At 41.4% G+C, this 13547-nt stretch overlaps 1 protein-coding gene across 1 annotated transcript in view; it reads left to right on the top strand.

The window, feature by feature from the left end:
- Positions 1-13547, top strand: part of LOC133659223 (titin-like) — a 214793-nt gene that overhangs the window by 75552 nt on the left and 125694 nt on the right. Inside the window, 22 exon segments of the mRNA XM_062061959.1 lie at positions 4-87; positions 182-449; positions 1150-1410; positions 1742-1951; positions 2036-2113; positions 2196-2222; positions 4694-4750; positions 6542-6607; positions 6808-6873; positions 7187-7252; positions 7592-7657; positions 7999-8064; positions 8406-8471; positions 8683-8754; positions 8826-8891; positions 9095-9244; positions 9350-9559; positions 9666-9764; positions 9975-10073; positions 10277-11851; positions 12332-13240; positions 13409-13462. Coding sequence (XP_061917943.1) covers positions 4-87; positions 182-449; positions 1150-1410; positions 1742-1951; positions 2036-2113; positions 2196-2222; positions 4694-4750; positions 6542-6607; positions 6808-6873; positions 7187-7252; positions 7592-7657; positions 7999-8064; positions 8406-8471; positions 8683-8754; positions 8826-8891; positions 9095-9244; positions 9350-9559; positions 9666-9764; positions 9975-10073; positions 10277-11851; positions 12332-13240; positions 13409-13462 — 4615 coding nt within the window.

The raw sequence follows: 13547 nt of genomic DNA on the forward strand, positions 1-13547 counted from the left end.
CAGGAATTGGAACGTACACCAAGAGAGACCGACGAAGACATGGCACGACTAGTGGCCGACCTGCAGAAAAGGATGGAGAGGACCGAGGTTAGTCTACCGCTGCAGCAGTGGCTTGTCTGTAGCCCAAACATGTTACAGCATCAAATTGCTAACAAGATGAATTCTATTGTGCCATCTGCAGCCTGTCACTGTAGTGAAGGACATCTCGGATCAGTCAGTCATGGCCGACAACACGGCGATGTTTGAGTGTGAGATCACGATCAACTACCCTGAGATCAACCTGTCGTGGTACAAAGGCACCCAGAAACTGGATACCAGTGCCAAGTACGACATCAGCGTCAACGGCGATTGCCACTTGCTAAAAATTAAGCAGTGCCGGATGTCTGACCAGGGCAACTACAGGGTGGTGTGCGGACCACATATCTCCAGCGCCAAGCTCACCGTCATGGGTCAGTACTCTACCTGGTCTTGATCAGTTATAACAGCCTACAGCAATGGTCTCCAATAGGTAGCGCAAGAGCTACCGGTAGCTCGCCACCGGATTTTAGGTAGCTCACCAAAGCGTCAAAAAATATTTGCTTATTAGTATTTAATTATTTATTCAATTCAGACAATGTGCCTCTACTTAATGACACACTTCCACAAAATAGTATAAGACAGTGGTTCTCATACTTTAGTCAACAAGTACCACCTCAGAAAACACTTGGGTCTCCAAGTACCACCATAATGATCACCATTAAAATACAATAGTGTGGTAGGCCTAAATATTTATTAAAAACAAGGGTATTTTAGTATATTTGATATTTTGGCCACTGTAACATTACAAACAGTTTGAACAGTAACACTGTGTTTGGATATTTGACTAAGTGATTCTATGGCGTGCCACTAGTGGTTTTAGAATCACTGGTGTAAGACAATGACTGCACTTTCATTTTGTCAAAGTAGCTGTAATTGTAATGAAGGTTGGCGAACCCTGGTCAACAGTTTGTACATGTGTGTATGAATAATCACAACACATGAAACTATACAATAAAATGAATAATATCCTAAAAGATAAGGCGCAGACATGCTAACGCATTCTTGACTTTTTTTCCACATTTGATGTCCTTTTTGCCCACTGACAGGATCCTTGTGGTTTTGTTCTTTCAGAGGCCGAGGTGGAGAAGCACCTGCAGGACACGTCGGGTAAGGAAGGCCAGTCGTGCGTCCTGTCTTGTCAGTTGTCCATCCCTAACGTAGAAGCTCAGTGGTTTAAGAACGGCCAGCAGTTAGAGATGAAGGGAAGGTTTACGTCTGAGGTCAAACACAAAGTTCAGAAGCTTTATATTAGAGACCTGAAGAACGACGACCAGGGTCGATACACCTGCAAGTACAAGAACCTGCAGTCCTCAGCAGACCTCTGGGTGGAAGGTTTGTACCAGGAAACCTTCTTGACTTTGTTCTGGATGCTTTTTCACTAACCCTCTTCTGACATCTCCTCATCAAACCCAAACTAATTTGGGACTTTAGTTTCTTTATCATCCTCTTTCTGGGAGTGTTTCTTTCTTCCTTAACATCAATACTTTCAACATCCTCCCATTAGTTGTCTTCTTCCATCTACCTCGACTCGACTCCATCAGTACGTCATCCTAACATCCTCTGATGGCCCTTCCTAACCTTCCTGTGGATGTTGTGTCTTTCACATTTCTTTCCGGTGCCTTCTCAGCTGTGACAAACGTGTTCACATCTTTGTCCCTTTTAGTCGAACAAATTCATTTCACCAAACGCATCCACAATGTCGAAGTCAGCGAGCGACAGTCGGCCACATTCGAGTGTGAGGTGTCCTTTGACAACGCTATCGTGTCGTGGTACAAAGACACCTGGGAACTGAAAGAATGTCCTAAGTACAACTTCCGAAGTGAGGGCCGAAGACATTTCATGGTCATACGAAACGTGACCATCGATGACGAAGGTGCGTAGAGAGCGCCACAGCAGCCCGTCATGTTATTCTTTTGAGTTTTTTCATGACTGAAGTTTTCATGGTCGTCCCATGTAGGCGTGTACTCTGTGATTGTGAGATTGGAGCCCAGAGGAGAGGCTAAGAGCACAGCTGAGCTTTATTTATCTGGAAAAGGTACAGTTGATAGTCAGCTGCCACCTTTAGATTGACTCTCTTTTAGTTTTTAACGCCTTCTCCGCTCTTCCCCCTTTCTCAGAGATCCAATTAGCAATGGTCCCCTTCGGTAAGTATTTTCCTTTTGAGAACAGTTAGGAGTATTTTAGAAGATGGGGTGTTTGTCTTTTTTTTAGTGAAAATATTTCCTTTTTATGGTTACTAACAAAAACAAGTGTCTTTGTTAAGTTCTTGATGGAAACGTCAACATTAGAATATTATGCCAACTGTGTTGTGTCAGACCAGAGGCACTGGAACTTCTCGCAGCTTGCACATTAGCTAGAAGCTAGCAACTCTTGAGCACTTTTTGTAGTTATCTGTTTTTTTGACTTTTTGAATGTTTTTGTCTTTGTACTATTGGCAGAGTAGATTTTTGGAATACTTTACTTTGACAATCGAGAGATTTGTAACAGTCAGTCTAAAAACAGAGGTAGGTAGAGTAGCCAAAAATTGTATTGAAGTACAAGTACTGTTACTTTAGAGAAATCTGACTCAAGTGAAAGTAAAACATAGCCGTTCAAATATTTACTTGTGTAAAGTAAGTCGTTAGATAGTGGAAAAAACCTTCTGATTTATTTTGCAGCTATTTTCTAATGGTACAGTACTTGCATCACAACCATAGTTGGTGTGTGTGTGTATGAGAGTGTGCGTGCGTGTGTGCCTGTGCGTGAGAAACAGAAACACTGCTACAATGTGTAGCCTACTAGGAATGATGCACATTTTACTTATGATGATATAACAGAGCTAATGTCAGCATAAGCACAGGTAAAAGATAGAAAAACATCTACAACTTACGGCAAGGTGGTTTCTCTCATTGCAAGTGGAATGCTTATAGGCTGAAAAGTGAATATTTATATTTACATTGATGACAGCGCATGACATTGCTGTTATTTTTGTAGTTTGTAAAGTAAATATTGATTGTTCGTTGCTGTCAGTTTCTTCATTGCTACGGGCCTTTTTCCTTTTTACAGTAATGCTGACAGTATTTTCAAGCTCTGTTGGATTGGTAAAATGCACTCAAACGTTATATTCAGGCAGTGATCAGAATGAAAGTCAAATTCAACAGAGTAAAAGTAGCATTTCCTGTTGACAAAAATACTCAAGTAGAGTAAAAAACCATGTTGCATTATAGCTTCTCTGACAAGTACAATTTATCCAGGAAGTTACTAAAGTAAATGTAACCGAGTTTCGACCCACTTCTGTTTAAACGTCATGCTAGCTTAATGTTCCCCGAGCTTTACAGTTTTGGCAGATTTGGGGGCACACATGCAGGTGCACAGCATAGCGGACTGTATTGCAATCTATCTTTCGAAGTGAGATTTCACAGACTTTTTATAATAGAAGGAAATAGAAAGAATCCAAATGAATCCATAGATCAATCCACCATACCCGCTTTCCTTGAAGGGGAACTGCACTTTTTTTGGAAGTTTGCCTATCGTTCACAATCCTTATGAGAGACAAAAAGACAAAAGTTTTGTTTTTGTTTTCTTCACATTCTAACGTATAGAAATCGGCTCGTTCTTGGTGGCTAGCAATGCAGTTAATGGGAGCAATCCGTTCTACCTCTAAATAACTTTTAAAATGCATTCAAAATCAACAATCAACAATACTTCATTTACATTCCGTAACCTGTATAAAAACCAAGCTGTAGTGACATTGTTATTGTAAGAGCAAACACTGAAGAACTATTTTTCTAATTGAAACTGACTGAAAAACATGAACAATCATATTACAGTATCTGTAAAGTATTAGCCCACATTTCATAATTTGTTTGTACACAGCGTATGTACTGTACTATATGGTGATGCGCTTCATGTATCATGATCAATAGTAAAGTGACTTACTCGATGGACAGTTGTCCGTTTGGTCCAGCTGGCCTTGGGTGTTTCCAGTTGATTTGGGTAAACAATCCATTAATTCGGCATAGCTTGGCCCAGAGTTCCAGATTTTCAGCGTGACCATTGCGCACTCTCTCAACTTCTGTCTACTCCAACGTTTCAGCCTCTTCTTCGTGCTTGCTTCTATAAGCAGCTCTGTATATTTAGTTTCCAAAAGATAAGGTTGTGAATCCTCATTTGTCCAAAAATAGTCGTCTTCATTGTCTTTTACAAAGTCTGCCATGATTAGAAAACACTCTTGCGTTTGATTCTGGGAGTAGGAACAAATTTGTTGCAGGAAGACGAAAGTGTGCTGCTATGGGAACGGTAAATATTGTACATATTATATATTGTTATGATTGTGTCTGTTATTACATTATATATAGTTTAGCAGCGTGTATTTAAAATGTTGATGGAGGGTTTTGAAAAGACGCGTGTTCTTGTCTCTCATATTGATTGTGAATGATTCCCCAAAATGTCTACTTCCCCTTTAAAGTAATGGTAGAGGAGACACTGTAGCTGTAGTAAATAAGTCACTTTCTACAGAAGTTCATTATTATAAAGATTGTCCAGGGTGATCCTACCTTCACCCTTAATCTAGCTGCTCTTCTGAGAAAGAAAGCTTTTTTTCTGTAATGAAACAAATTACTTCATTTGGCTGTAGATGTGCAAGACTCGTCAGTTCAGAGGCCCGAGGAGCCCTCGCCAATAGAGATTCAAGGTAAGCCAGAGCGCAGTGTTCAACGCCACGACCACTGGAGTTGAGAATAATGTCAGTGTCTTTTGTCTCCTAAAGAATCAGCCGAATTCTATCAATACACAGAAGATATTGAACATACAGGTATTCCTGTTCATTCTTATTCAAATAATTGTCTTTGCGAGAAATATTTTACCAGCCACTAATCCAGGGGCATCCATACTATTTCCACTGAGTAAGTAAGGAAGCATGTAGTGAATTAAAGGGTGTGGGGGCTCCTTTGTTCAAAATGTACTTGATTTATCACAATAATATCAAATCATTGTGGGAGATATGATGTTGTTAAATTGGTGTAAAGAAGTAGCAAGCCTACGTCTCAGCATTGTGGCCTTGGTGACGGAAGGACCCTATTGAAACGGTTTCTCCTCATTGTTATTCTTTAGTAATATTGTTTTTTTTATTTACAATTTGAAACAATGCAGAAGTCCGCAAAGAAGTAGGGACAAGTGCAGCCTATTTAATCCTGCCATCTTACATGCAAGTACTGATCATAATAAAAAGATAACATAAATCGTCAAATAGTTAATTAAATAAACAAATAAGAACGGGACAAGCAGTAGAAAATGGATAGATGGATAATTAGTTAATTATTGAGTAGAGTTATTAATTACTATTATTGTTTACAACTATTATTACTATTCCGGCAACTAAATCAGCTGTTTAAGGGTTTTAACTAAATAATTTGACCATTAAAAAAGTGTATCCTGTTGAAAATTATTTACATGATGCACAGATATCTTCAAAGACTACACTCTTTTTCTTTTCTTTTTTTTTTTTTTTACCAAATACCACCTCGGAATAAATTTGGCTCTCCAAGTCCCACCCTAATGACCAACATTTAAATACAGTAGCATGGTAGGCCTAAGTATTCATTAAAAACAAGACAGAGGCTTTATTTAACAAGTATATTTAATATTTTTGGCCACTTTAACATTACACACAGTTTGAACAGTAACACTGTGTTTTAATACAGGAAAATAAAACACTGTACTTTAATCAAATGATTCTTTGGCGTACCCCTAGATGGAGCCCGCGTACCACTAATGGTACACATACCACAGTTTGAGAATTACTGCTATAAGACACAGAGGTAGCTGGCAATTTTAGTTTGCAAGTGACATTTTTCCATCGTGTTTATTTTTCTCTGTGCAAATAGATAGATAGTACTTTATTGAATCCTTCAGGAGAGTTCCCTCAAATGGCCGCCAGGCCACACTTTGGGAGCCACTGCCCTCAAGGATCCATGTCATCTTTGCATGCTAAGTCACAGGATTGGATCTGTCCTATACACTGTACTGTATGTGACGTTCTTTTGTAGACACTTTGCTCTACGATCTTTTTTGTTGTATATTGTACTGCAAAACCACCCAAAAAGTCATACAATCCCTTGTATTGACCATGCAGTCACTAATGCATGAATCGCATAAAATCAATGTTTCATTACTAATAAATGACTCTTTCTTTGTTTCTCATCACTAATGTTGTTTTTGTCCCGTCTCCTCCCACACCCATGTGGCTGTCTTCATGTTTAAGTGTGTGAGATTGTGTTGATTGGACCTGGAGACACATGTTGAGGTCTTCATTCTGTCTCCCTTAGCTTCCTGTTGTTTATCACTTTCCATTTCAAGTGTCCAACGTTTGACTTGTTCACTCTTAGAGTCAGGTTCCTCTCCCTGAGGTTGTTCGGATGCATAGAACTGACCCATTGTGATTCCAAACAACTGATCATGCTTCTCTGTGTTTCCCACCCAACAGTTGTCCAGGAGACAGTGGAGTCCCATGAAGTGGGAGTGGAAGTGATAGAGGAAAAGCATTTCGAAGGTACCAAAGATTTAGACGTTTTCCTGTGTACTGCAAATTTCTCACAGACTTGGTAGTCCTGCCCTTTGCTATAAAATCTTCTGAAAGTGTCTCATTCTGCTCTCCGTCCTATTTCTAAACTTGTTCTTGTCTGTTTTTGTCACATTCATGTTTTCTTGTCCTCTTTCTGTCTGAAACTAACATGATGAGTTTCTCTTAAGTGACCAAAGACGAGGAGCAAGAACTCAAGGTGGCGGCAGCTAAGAAGAAAAAGGCGCCACCTAAAGGTACCGTCATGCATGGCGGTTAACTTTGTACCCAAACAGTCAGCTTGTCTGTGTTTTACCTGGTGTACATGAGAGGCTGTGTTGTACCTGGTTTACCCGAGAGCCTGTGTTATACCTGGTGTATTTGAGAGGTTGGGGCTGGGGCCATACTGTAGAGGATTGACTGAACTGTTGATGTTGCAGTGAATCTTCTGAAAGTGTCTCATTCTGCTCTCCGTCCTATTTGTAAACTTGGCCTTGTCTCTGTTTTTGTCACATTCATGTTTTCTTGTCCTCTTTCTGTCTGAAACTAACATGATGAGTTTCTCTTAAGTGACCAAAGACGAGGAGCAAGAACTCAAGGTGGCGGCAGCTAAGAAGAAAGAGGCGCCACCTAAAGGTACCGTCATGCATGGCGGTTAACTTTGTACCCAAACCGTCATCTTGTATTTTTTACCTGGTGTACATGAGAGGCTTTGTTGTGCCTGTTGTACATGAGAGGCTGTGTTGTACCTGGTTTACCCGAGAGCCTGTGTTATACCTGGTGTATTTGAGAGGTTGGGGCTGGGGCCATACTGTAGAGGATTGACTGAACTGTTGATGTTGCAGTGAATCTTCTGAAAGTGTCTCATTCTGCTCTCCGTCCTATTTCTAAACTTGTCCTTGTCTCTGTTTTTGTCACATTCATGTTTGCTTGTCCTCTTTCTGTCTGAAACTAACATGATGAGTTTCTCTTAAGTGACCAAAGACGAGGAGCAAGAACTCAAGGTGGCGGCAGCTAAGAAGAAAGAGGCGCCACCTAAAGGTACCGTCATGCATGGCGGTTAACTTTGTACCCAAACCGTCAGCTTGTCTGTGTTTTACCTGGTGTACATGAGAGGCTTTGTTGCGCCTGTTGTACATGAGAGGCTGTGTTGTACCTGGTTTACCCGAGAGCCTGTGTTATACCTGGTGTATATGAGAGGCTGGGGCTGGGGCCATACTTTAGAGGATTGACTGAACTGTTGATGTTGCAGTGAATCTTCTGAAGGTGTCTCATTCTGCTCTCCGTCCTATTTCTAAACTTGTCCTTGTCTCTGTTTTTGTCACATTCATGTTCGCTTGTCCTCTTTCTGTCTGAAACTAACATGATGAGTTTCTCTTAAGTGACCAAAGACGAGGAGCAAGAACTCAAGGTGGCGGCAGCTAAGAAGAAAGAGGCGCCACCTAAAGGTACCGTCATGCATGGCGGTTAACTTTGTACCCAAACCGTCATCTTGTCTGTGTTTTACCTGGTGTACATGAGAGGCTTTGTTGTGCCTGTTGTACATGAGAGGCTGTGTTGTACCTGGTTTACCCGAGAGCCTGTGTTATACCTGGTGTATATGAGAGGCTGGGGCTGGGGCCATACTTTAGAGGATTGACTGAACTGTTGATGTTGCAGTGAATCTTCTGAAGGTGTCTCATTCTGCTCTCCGTCCTATTTCTAAACTTGTCCTTGTCTCTGTTTTTGTCACATTCATGTTTTCTTGTCCACTTTCTGCCTGAAACTAACATGATGAGTTTCTCTTAAGTTACCAAAGACGAGGAGCAAGAACTCAAGGTGGTGGCAGCTAAGAAGAAAGAGGCGCCACCTAAAGGTACCGTCATGCATGGCGGTTAACTTTGTACCCAAACCGTCAGCTTGTCTGTGTTTTACCTGGTGTACATGAGAGGCTTTGTTGTGCCTGTTGTACATGAGAGGCTGTGTTGTACCTGGTTTACCCGAGAGCCTGTGTTATACCTGGTGTATATGAGAGGCTGGGACTGGGGCCATACTTTAGAGGATTGACTGAACTGTTGATGTTGCAGTGACTAAAGAACCAGTGGAGAAGAAGCTTCCTGTGCTTTCAGTCCCAGAGAAGAAAGTTCCTGCTGTTAAAGGTAGACTTTGACTTCGTGAGAGACTGTTTTTACATCTGTGATCTCTAACATGTCTAACTCTATCTTCAAAGAACCAGAGGAGCCCAAAAAGCCAGCTCTTCCCTCACCACCGCTGGAGCCCAGTGTGCCAAAGAAAGGTACTTTTAGCACTCTTGCTCCCTACTGTTGCTTGGGGTCCCCTAAAGGTGGTCTCTCACTTCTTGTTAGCCATCTGGCTTCAGTTGTGTTGTTTGTCCTTGGTGTTGCAATCGTCACTCTTTAGGGTGCTGTCCCAACCTTTGCACATGCACCCCATCAGTGTGTGCTAACCTTAGATCATGTTTGTGTTGCTCACCTGAAGATGAACCCAAACCTCAGGCACCAGCAGAGCCTAAAAAGTCAGTGCCTGTTGCTAAGCCTAAACCTGAGGCCAAGGTTGTAGCAAAGGCTGAGCTGGAGCCGGAAGCTAAGCCAGTACCGTTGAAGAAACCGACATCGCCACCTCCCAAAGGTACTCTCTTTCTTTTCTGGACAGTTTTCTACTTTGTTTGTGTGCGTCTTTGCTTCTAAAATGGAAGCTCATCTTTGAATCGAATACTTTGAATGTTGCTTTAAGTCCCGGAAGAACCTACCAAGATAAAGTCAGAACTTGAACCTGAAACACCAAAATCCGAGCCAGAAAAAAGAAAACCTCAAGTAGGTAAACCTGAGGAACCAGTGCTTTTGGTGCCACCCAAACCAGAGCCTGTAATGAAAAAACATGAAGCACCAGAGACTAAGTTTTTGAAAGTAGAACCACCTGCACCAAAAGAACCTGCCAAGAAAGGTACACTTCATCAACCGTTGGTCTTCTCTTTGTCTTCTTAAGTCTTAACTGCCTGTCTTGTCTCCTTGAGATCATAATGTATATAATGTAAGATTTCATTTCAAAGTGCCAGAGGAACTTGCCAAGAAGAAGGCTGCTGCAGTCCCGCAGAAGGTTGACAAAACAGAAACACAAACACCACAGAAGAAGCCTCTGGTCACAAAAGGTACTTGAAACTCAGCGGGTTGTCAATCATCCAAATCATCTCTCTCTAGGAACTCAGTCTTAAAGGCATTTGAAATGCTGGTTGTGTGTTTGACACAGCTAACCTCTGCATCTCTAAGAGAAGTTGTCCATTGCGTACAGTAGATCTCAGTGTGCCATTACACGTTTGTGTGCCCTCTTTATATACTTCTTTCAATGGTGTTCTTTCAAGTTCCCGTGGAAGCAAAAATTGCAGAAGAACCAAAAGCAGTCAAAAAGGTAGAAGCTGCTATTGTTCCACCCAAACAAGAGCCAGCAGAGCGTGAAATAGGTACATTGATGTTGCTTACTCACTTGAGCTTGAACGTCTATTTCTGTTTAAATTCTGCTTGTATGAGGACAGCCTCATGATATATTTTATCTTTAATATTAACTTTAACTGTGACTATAACCTGATGTCTTTGTGTGAGTGTGTGCGCCAGCACGTTCTATTGCTCTTCATGTGCTCCGCATGTTGTTCTTCAAACCTTCAAGATTTGGAGCCCAAACTGGATCTTGTATGTGAAGATGAGGCCGCACCTCGAAAACAACCTCAGAAAATGCTGAATGAGGTTGTGATATCAATGACTGAAGCAGATAGCTTTCCTCCTGAGAAAGTAAATGAGAAGATTTCAGAGAAAACACATGAGAAAATACCAGAGAAGCTTCCAGATAGAAAACCTGGGAAAATACCTGAGAAGCTTCCAGATAAAATACAAGAGAAATTACCTGAGAAGCTTCCAGAGAAAATACAAGAGAAGGTACCTGAAAAGCTTCCAGATAAAACACATGAGAAAGTACCAGAGAGGCTTCTAGAAACAAAACCTGAGAAAGCACTCAGGAAGCTTCCAGGGAAAACGCATGAGAAAGTATCAGAGAAGCTTCCAGATAGAAAACCTGGGAAAATACCTGAGAAGCTTCCAGATAAAGTACAAGAGAAATTACCTGAGAAGCTTCCAGATAAAATAGAAGAGAAGGTACCTGAAAACCTTTCAGATAAAACACATGAGAAAGTACCAGAGAGGCTTCTAGAAACAAAACCTGAGAAAGCACTCAGGAAGCTTCCAGGGAAAACGCACGAGAAAGTATCAGAGAAGATTCCAGATACCAAACCTGAGATAGTACCTGAAATCCTTCCAGATAAAATACATGAGAAAGTACCAGAAAATATTCCAGTTAAAAAACCTGAAAAAGTACTTGGGAAGCTTCCGGAAAAAACACATGAGAAAGTACTAGAGAAGCTACCAGAAATAAAACCTGAGAAAGTTCCTCAGAAACTTACAGAGAAAATACATGAGAAAATACCTGATAAGCTTCTAGATAAAATACCTGTACCTGAGAAAGTACCTGAGAAGCTTCCAGTTAGAGAACCTGAGGAAGCACCCAAGAAGCTTCCAGAGAAAACACATGAGAAAGTATCAGAGAAGCTTTCAGAAGGAAAACCTGAGAAAGATCCAGAAAAGCTTCCAGATCAAACATGTGAAAAAGAACCAGAAAAGCTTCCAGATAGTAAACCTGAGAAAATACCTGAGAAGCTTCCAGAGAAAACACATGAGAATCTTCCAGATAGAAAACATGACAAAGTACCAGAGAAGCTTCCAGATAGAAAACCTGACAAAGTACCGGAGAAGCTTCCAGGGAGAAAACCTGAGCAAATACCTCAGAAGCTTCCAGATAAAACACATGAAAAAGTATGTGAGAAGCTTCCAGATAAAACACCTGTGAAGCTTCCAGATAGCAAACTTGAGGAATTACCTCAGATGCTTCCAGATAAAACACACAATAAAAAAACAGAGAAGCTTCCTCAGAATGCTGATACAGTTCGGACACCCCAGAAAATGGGGGAAGAAGTCTTTGGCAAAGTGTCTGAAAAGGTTGCTGAAAAGCTTCAGAGAAAGCAACCAGAGAGCAGCGTTTTTGAGAAGAAGCCTATTCGGGTTACCCAAAAAGCAAAAGAATATGAGGTGGTTTCTATGTTGAAACATGAGAAGGTTTCCAAGGAACATTCCGATGAAATGTTCTTTGGAGTTGTTGAAATGAAGCAGGAAGTAGTGGAACATTCAGCCACAGGTACAGCAAAGGCAAAACTTCTTCTAATTTTTCCCTCTTCTTCATGCATGCTATATCATATCTACTTTTAAAAGTAGAAACCAGCCTAAACTAAACTCTTCCGTAACATCTGACTCACCTCTGGTTTTGACAGCTGTTCGTCTGCTCTTGAGTTTGTGGCCTTTGTTTGTCTATTTATCTTGTCTCATCTCTTCTTCCTTCTGCAAACACACTGTCTTGGATAACAAACCTGTTTGGCATTGAAGAAATAGAAAGGATTGCAAAGATTCAACTTTCAGAGGTTGAACAAGAGAAGGAGAAAGTCTCTCCACAAGAACAAGGTATCCAGCAATTTAAAATTTGACGAACAATTAAGAAATATGACCTGAAGTATTCACCGTCAGTTGTTGTTGTGTTGTTGTGCCTAACACTTATGTGTGTGCTCTGTCGTCACTTCTTGGCGCCGTCGCATGACGCCTTGTCTTCCTCTTTTTGCCTCAGTGAGGTTCTTTGAGATTGAGGCGCAACAGGAAGTTTATCATGTGACCGAGAAGGTGTCTCCCACAGAGAGGCTACTGCCAAATGAGGAGATGGGAGAACCAGCCCAAGTGTCGTACGAGAGGCCTGTGTCCCCTGTGGGCCACATGAAGGTTTCGTTGTCTCAGGTGGAAGTCTTGACTGAGACGCTGACACAAAGAAATAAAATGTCTGAACTGCGAGGCGAGATGACTGACATTACCATCAGTAAGGAGAGCGAAGTAACTCCACAACCAATCAAAGATATAACTGTACAGGGCGCCCAGGAGTCTAAAAGTGAGAAAGCTCCAGAGAAGGAACCTACAAAAGATAAACAAATGACACTATCAAGAGATGAGGGGAAAGACACACACCTGTCGGGCAAAAGGCAGAAGACAGTCAAGAAAGAAAGCAGGTCAACTGTTCAAAGAGAAAGGAAGGGCAAAACTGCAAGAGATGACACACACACAACATTTCAGACTTTCCAAGGCAAACAAGAAGTAGAAGAAGAGACCATTTCAACTTCTTTGGAGGACAAACAAAGGCAAACTCCAAAAGAGAGTCTTGTCGTTGAGCACAGCGACATCATTGCTGACGGGTTAAAAGATGAACATTCAGCACTGATCCACAAGTCAGCTAAGAAACATGAGTTACCTAGGAAGAAACAGGAAAAAAAAGTAGCATCTGACAGGCTTATTGACAATACTTCTCAATTAGAAGCAGAAATGTCAGTGTCTGACATCCCGCCTCAACAGGCCAAAACCACAGTGCGTGACCAAACTCTAAGAGAAGAATCAAGTCCTCAAATAGAAATCACTACCCAAAAGAAACCTTCAATCATCACCAAGAAAAGAGAAGAGAAGGAAGAAGTACCTAGCGAAGCTACTCCCAGAGGTACAGTTTGGGTAGTCTTCATGTGCAACCACCAGAAGCCATTACTTCAACCTCATCCCATCACTCTGTCTTCCACATTGTCCTAATTTTTTTTCACACAGAAGCATCTGTCTTTCTTGCTTTCATCCCCCTTGAATATTAATATCTTGCGTTTTTTTGTTGTTAAAGAAGCCACGGTGTTGCCTATCCATCTGGAGATGGTGGAAAGAGGAGCTGAGAGAGGTAGAGCAACAACAATGTCCGCATTTAGCGTGTTGTCTTTTTGTCCACTCATACTAAGATGTCTGTGTTGTCTTGTCCTAATCTC

This window comes from Entelurus aequoreus, linkage group LG10 (assembly GCF_033978785.1).
Source record: "Entelurus aequoreus isolate RoL-2023_Sb linkage group LG10, RoL_Eaeq_v1.1, whole genome shotgun sequence".
Taxonomy (NCBI): Eukaryota; Metazoa; Chordata; class Actinopteri; order Syngnathiformes; family Syngnathidae; genus Entelurus; species Entelurus aequoreus.